The following is a 6,960-nucleotide window of genomic DNA, read 5'->3' as shown; positions in this document are numbered from 1 at the left end:
AATAAAATTTGTCATTTTTTTTCTGTTTTCAGTTATGCCTCGGCAGTTCGAATTGCCAACTGTAGGATGGGACAAGCGCAATGTTTGGCCACATCACTCTTCAAAAATAGTACTGTCTTCGCCTTAAAAAATGAAGGACAGGCATGCACTACTTTGCCTCCCTGCACGGTGATCATTATAACGCTTGTTTGATGAGAGACTGCCGTGTGGACCTGGTTGGCTCTCATGGGATCAGCGTTGGGTTGGAGGCAGTTCTATAGGCGCATTTGGGATATTATACACTGTGTGGGAACCCAAGGGTTCCCACTCCCGGGGCGTCGGCCCGTCCGTTCAGCGACCCAGGAAACGCAGCACAGTCAAATGAACAACAGAACAGAAAGGTTTATTACCTTCAGTAGAATAAGTCGTGGCCTCCAGCCCGTACAACCGTTGGAAACTCAACTCTCGTTTTCGGGAAACCTGCTCCCTTTTAAAGGGCTAACAGCAGCGCCCTCACGGCGTTGCTAAAACACGTGCCTTCAGAAACGTTATCTATCCCGTTATCGTACGGCCTCGAAATGCATTTTCACACATGTAAACAAACTCACAACACTCCCCCACCCAGAAACATGACTCTGGGGTTATAAGATAAAAGTTCACAAAATGTTCACATGGTTCACTGAAAAGTGTTCAAATCGCATAACTGTTCTGTGCAACTGGCACACACTAAGCGAAACAACGCTGTATTAATGGAAAATTAGTATAACATAAATAAACGAATGATTCCACGTCGCCAACTTGCTTCCTTGCCGTCTCTTCGCTCAAAGGTCATCGTCGGATGGCATTTCGAGGATGATGTCCTCCGGGCTAGGCTCGAGTTGAGGGGGAGGCGGTGGAGGGCCTTGTCGAAGGAGGTCTGGACGGAGGCGCCTGAGGGTTGCGAGGGCCGCATCTACGTCTGACCCGGCGGTGCGTGGGGCAGTGATCCTGGAGCGGTGGAGGGCGCCTCGCAAGTGGGTGCTCCGGTGCACTTCTGGCACCCGACATACGGGACACAGGAGGCGCTCTTCTTCTGCGGTCAATGGGATGGGCGGGTCCTGAGGATGCCTGTCGGTGAGGGTTAACCCTCGGAAGGGCAGGGGTATCCGCGAAGGGCTGGTGCCGCGGAGGGGCCGGACCTGAGCCGCCCATCTGGTGTGCGATGCCCATCCTACTGGCCGTGCGTTGTGGACGACGATCCACGTGGCCGCCGATCGCTGCTGCTGCGACGTCCTCTCCGGGGATGCCCTGGGTCGTGGGCGACCTCCTGTCTCTTGGCGGGGGGGTCGGGGCTGGCCCGTCCTCTGTCGGCAGGGTCGCGGCATGGTGTCTGCCGAGAGGAGAAAAAGGGAATACGGTGAGAGGTTATCTCCACGTCGTGAGAGCTCGAAAGGGCTCTCCCCTAAAATGACTTTGTGGAAAACTGCGAAACAGAAATCACACTAATATCACATAACTCGTGAGCACTAGGTCATAGTGACCGAGATAGTGGCTACTACGTGCGCCGCCTGCGGGGACGCAAGTTGTAGCGACTGGAAGCTGGTCCGGTAGCGGGATCCTGGTCCAGGTGTTGAGGGGGCGGAAGGTCAGAGTCTCCGCTCTCGGGGTCTCGGAGGTGGTAAGGTTTCAGGTCCGAGATGTGCACTGGCCCAGTTGCTTCGCCCGTGTCACAGCGACGAAGCCTGTAAGTGAGGCCGGAGGAGCACGCACTTACCTCGAAGGGGCCATCCCACCTATCTGCAAATGAGGCTGCAAAGCCTCGTGACGCATCACTTAGCGGGTGAGTCCGTCGAAGGACGAGGTCACCGACGCTGTAGGTGAGGTCCCGTCGTCCTCGGTTGTACTGGCGAGCCTGATCCAACCGTGCGACGTCCAGATTCTCCCGAGCCGTCCGAGCTGCATCGTCTAGTCGACTCCGGAGTTCCTCAGCGAACCTTGAATAAGGAGGCTGGGTGCTGTCATCCCGGAGGCGTAGAGCATTCTCCACTGGAAAAGGTGCCTCTCGTCCTAAGTTCAGGAACGCCGGGGTGAAGCCTGTAGATCTGTTTACTGTTGTCCGTGTAGCGAACGCCAGTTCAGCCAGGCGAAGATCCCAATCACGGTGGTGCTGACTAGTAAAAGCAACCAACATCATTTTCAGGTTCCGATTAACACGTTCGGTAATGTTAGCCTGAGGGTGATATGGGGAAGTCTTCTTGTGCCGAATGCCTAAGACAGCGCAAGAATCTGAGAACACCTTACTTGTAAAGTAGGTAGCGTTATCTGTGATGAGCTGAGCAGGAAACCCGAACCGGCAAAAGGTGTCGAGTAGTCTTTCCCACACTCTCTGGGAAGTCAGCGTCCTGAGAGGAAACAGCTCAACCCATTTCGTGAAATGATCAGTAACCACAAACAAATACTGGTTACCTCTAGGACTACGTGGAAACGGTCCCATCACATCACAAGCAACTATCTGCCAGGGCCTATTACTCTGAATAGGCTGTAAGCGCCCAGGGGGTGGACCACCACGAGGTTTTGCTCTCTGGCATACGGGACAAGTACGAACATACTTTGTTACATCCTGCCTCATTCCTGGCCATGTCGCAACACGACATAACTTTTCATAAGTTTTCCTGCCACCGCTGTGACCTGCCAAGGCCGAATCATGAAAGTAACGTATGAAAGACTTACGCAACTTCCGTGGCACCACGACTCTGAATGGGGATGAGCCGTCATCGTCATCCGCCTGGGGTATGTATCTGAACAGGATGCCATCCTCGCCCAGCAGATAGGAGTCGTGCCGTCCGTCAGTCGTTCCGGTGCCTGCCGAGTCCTGCTCAGCTAACCATTGAGACACCCGCTGACAAAGGCCGTCCGCTCTCTGAGCGTCTAGGAGCTGCTCTCTGCTCACGACCGTGCCCCAAGACGAAGATACGTCTCGTGCCACTTGCGCTGCTGCCAGGAGCTGGGAAGGCGCATCGGTGCCTTCCTCTCCCCCCTCCGGTAGAGGCGCACGGGAAAGCGCGTCTGCTACCACGTTCGTCGAGCCCCGCCTGTACTCCACGTTGAAGGAGTAGCCTTGTAGCGTCAGGGCCCACCTGGCAAGACGTCCAGATGGGTTGTGGAGCCGCTGCAGCCAGGAAAGTGCCTGGTGGTCAGTCTGGACGGTGAAAGTGGTGCCGTCCAGGTACAGATCAAACTTCCTGAGAGCGAAGATGATCGCCAAGCATTCCTTTTCCGTGACGGAGTAATTCCGTTCTGCCGGATTCAGCGTGCGACTTGCAAAAGCTACTGGACAGAGAATAGCGTCATGCTCCTGCAAGAGAACTGCGCCAACCCCATAATCGCTAGCATCTGTTTGCACTACAAACGGTTTGTTCAGGTCAGGCAAATATAGCCTGGCCGTATTAGCGATTGCGTGAGAAAGAGCTCGAAATGATCGTTCGTGCTCCTCTCCCCACTGCCAGGGTGTATCGTTGCGCAACAACCGGTTAAGCGGCTGCGCTAACTCAGCGCAATTAGGAATGAATTGTCTGTAGAAACCAACCATACCCAAGAAACGCTGCAAGGCTTTTACGTTACCGGGAACCGGATACTCCATGATCGCCTTTAGCTTGTCATCGCTAGGACCGATGGTTCCTCCGTCCACCATGAAGCCGAGAAGGCTGATCCTAGGCAATGCCAGCTGCACCTTGCGGGGGTTGATGGTTAGCCCCGCCTGCTTCATCCTTGCAAGGACGACTGACAGGTGTTCCAAGTGTTCCTGAAAGTTTCTGGAAAACACTACGACATCATCCATGTACGCCATCGCGAAGTTATACTTCGCATCTCCCAATACGGTATCCATCAGCCGTTGGAAACTGGCGGGAGAGTTAGACAGACCGAAAGGCATCCGTACAAACTCAAACAAACCCCTATGACAGGTAAAGGCTGTTTTCGGGACATCCTCCGGGGCAACTTGGATTTGCAAAAACCCTCTACTACAATCAAGCGTTGAAAACACTGTAGCGTTGCCCAGGGAATACATAATAGACTCGATGGACGGAAAGGGGTAAGAGTCCCTTACAGTTACTGCGTTAAGTCGACGGTAGTCGACGCATAACCTAGCCGTACCATCACGTTTCGGAGCCAGGACGACAGGAAACGCCCAAGGGCTCTGGGACCTTTGAACTGCACCGGTTTGGAGCATTTCATAAAGAGCAGCGTCTAACAAAGCACGCTTATACACACTCAATGGCCTCGGATTACAACGCCAAGGCCTAGCGTTACCCGTGTCTATGCTATGCTGTAACACAGACGACTTACCGGGTTTTTCCGTGAAGACACCGTCAAACTGCCGCAGTACTTGTTCAAGCTGACGGCGTTCCTCCTCAGGACCATGGAATGACCCCAAGACAGTCGGGAACGGAGACTGTTCAACGGAAGTCGCAGCAGCTTGCTGAGCTGAACTGTTTTCCTGTGCCACGGCGAAGGGGAAAAATCCTGCCGATCCGTGGTAAACGTATCCTCCATTGGGCAGGTCCAGCGCCAACTTCTGCCGGATGATGAAGTCCCTGCCCAGGATAATGGGCACTGCGAGGCCGGGAAGGTGGACGAAGCGCTGCTTTCGTCGTCTGCCATCGAAGCACAACCAGAGTGCTACTGCAGTCTGTGCTGGAATGACGTCATCGGAAGCAAGGCGTAGGGAAACTTCCGTGGTCTGCAGGTGCACGTGTCTAGATAGGCAGTGCTCGTAAACGCAGTCACCGATAAGCGAGAGCGTAGCTCCAGTGTCGATAAGGGCGATGTAATCTTTACCCAAAATTCGAACAGCAATGTTTGGTTCTATATCCTGAATGTTATCCCGGACAGAAAAAGCAAAAGGAGCTAAAGCGTCTCCAATTTTTATCTTGCTGCTTGTAAAGCCAGCTTTAGAATGATTAGGGCCAGTGGTAACTGCCGACGTCGCTGAGCGGGTGTTCAGTGACGTCGGCTTCGGTCGTTTCCCGTTTGCAAATTACGGGAATTCCGTCTGTCCCGCGGGCAGTCCCGACGAAAATGGTCGGGGCTGCCGCAACTCCAACAGCCAGCGGACATTCTGCGCTCTTGTCGCGGAGGGTACCGCTGTTCTTGGGCTCCCGTGCGCTGCTCCCCGAAGCTTCGGGTCGCGCTAGGTCTAGCAGGATGCAGTCCTGCTGGGGTCACCCTTCGTTCATAACGAAAGGGGTCAAGTTGCCGGTGGGATGACTCCGCAATGTAAGGGTTACGGTAGCTGTCATCCAGACTCACCGCAGGTGAGTGCTCAACCGGGGCCACACCCGCCGACCACGCGCACCGCGGTTCCAAGACCTCTTCGGGTGGTGGCGGGGGCCGATACTCGGCTTCTGCCAGGAGGTCGCCTTGTATAGTACGAGCCTCCTGGGCCAACGCTTCTAGACTGTTGAAGCGCTGGGCTCGGAGATAGGGCCGGAAGCGCGGGTGGCATTGTCGGATTGCCCGTGCCACCCGTCGTTCCTCTGGAGCGGAGGGATCTGCTCTCTTGTACAGTTCTTGTAAGGCCCGAACGAATTCCAATAGGCTCTCATTAGGGTGTTTAGTTCGCCTGTGTAATTCCTCTAGGATACGGTATTCGTAATCCGGTGGGAGGAATTCGTTCTTGAACCGCTGCTGGAAGTCCCGCAGGGACTTAAACTTCGACTGCAACCGAAGCCAGCGTGCGGCATCTCCGATTAGGGCAACCTGCAGGACGCGTTCAAGCAGAACTTCCTCCGAGATTCCCATGCCAGTCTGATAGGCTGTCAGGTCATCTAGGAAGTCTGCGACCGACTTTTTGTCTGAGTACCCGGAAAAGGTGGGGACGGGTACAGAGAGTCGTAATGGCGCTTGAGCCTGTGGCTGCGAAACAAACCCGGCTGCAAGGCGTTGCGTCGTCAACGTACAGAGCTCTGTTATGCGTGTCAGTAGCTCTGTCGTTACTGCAGGGTTTGGCTGTGGGATTGCAGATACCTCAGCCGACGTACCTTGTGGCTGCACCCCCGCCGGTGCTGTCCCATCACCGACCGGTCCTGTCGGCTGGACTTGTTCTGGGAGTCCGTAGCGGGCACCGCTACGTAGAAGGTGTCCGCGCGGCGGGGAATGCTCCATTTCCAAGCGTTGACAGGAACTGAAAAACACTCAAAAGACGACACAAAAACAAGGCACTAACGTGCAACTCCCCCAAAACAAGTTGATAACAGATGAAATGAACACTCCCATGCCGATGAACACTAGGCACCGAGAACGTCTGGGCTGCGTGCCCCCCGCCACCGAACGGACGACCCGGTTCCGAAAACGTTGGGCGCCAATTGTGGGAACCAAAGGGTTCCCACTCCCGGGGCGTCGGCCCGTCCGTTCAGCGACCCAGGAAAACGCAGCACAGTCAAATGAACAACAGAACAGAAAGGTTTATTACCTTCAGTAGAATAAGTCGTGGCCTCCAGCCCGTACAACCGTTGGAAACTCAACTCTCGTTTTCGGGAAACCTGCTCCCTTTTAAAGGGCTAACAGCAGCGCCCTCACGGCGTTGCTAAAACACGTGCCTTCAGAAACGTTATCTATCCCGTTATCGTACGGCCTCGAAATGCATTTTCACACATGTAAACAAACTCACAACAACTCTTTCAGAAAATCATCTGATCCATCCTCAAAATATTGTATATATTTTATCTTTTCTAAAATATCTTTTGTAAAGATAATTGCTAGACGATGTCTGCTTTCACGTGGCAGCCGAACGTGGAAAGTATCCTCAGAGGGTTGTTGGATAACCCCACTACCTAGCGCTTCCAACTGAAGGCAGCCAGCTGTCCGCTGTACAGCTAACCAACCCGACTTTTTCTTTTCTTTTTCTAAATTGGGACCCTATTGGGACCCTTATTTTATCTAATATATTCAAATGACATGTTGAACTCTATCGATTTCAAAGCATGCTTGTTCGCCGATGACTGT

The 6,960-nt window shown here is 53.9% G+C and overlaps 1 protein-coding gene across 1 annotated transcript; it reads right to left on the bottom strand.

Moving 5' to 3' along the window:
* Positions 1-429: 429 nt before the first annotated feature.
* Positions 430-6,319, bottom strand: LOC135376574 (uncharacterized). Its single transcript, XM_064609111.1, has 2 exons — positions 5,997-6,319; positions 430-1,348 (listed from the first exon to the last, which is right to left on the bottom strand). Exons 1-2 carry the CDS (start codon positions 6,118-6,120, stop codon positions 801-803), a joined length of 672 nt encoding a protein of 223 aa, XP_064465181.1. The 5' UTR covers positions 6,121-6,319; the 3' UTR covers positions 430-800.
* Between the last annotated feature and the right edge of the window lie 641 nt (positions 6,320-6,960).

The sequence above is a fragment of the Ornithodoros turicata genome, chromosome 1 (genome assembly GCF_037126465.1).
Source record: "Ornithodoros turicata isolate Travis chromosome 1, ASM3712646v1, whole genome shotgun sequence".
Lineage (NCBI taxonomy): Eukaryota > Metazoa > Arthropoda > Arachnida > Ixodida > Argasidae > Ornithodoros > Ornithodoros turicata.
Note: the sequence above shows the minus strand (reverse complement) of the source record. Positions and strands in the feature narration are given on the sequence as shown.

Coding starts and splice junctions, on each gene's coding strand:
- LOC135376574 (XM_064609111.1), bottom strand. CDS start 6,120: ATGGAGCATTCCCCGCCGCGCGGACACCTTCTACGTAGCGGTGCCCGC. Junction 1,349..5,996: donor GGCGGGGGTGCAGCCACAAG/GTACGTCGGCTG, acceptor TCCTCTCGGCAG/ACACCATGCCGCGACCCTGC.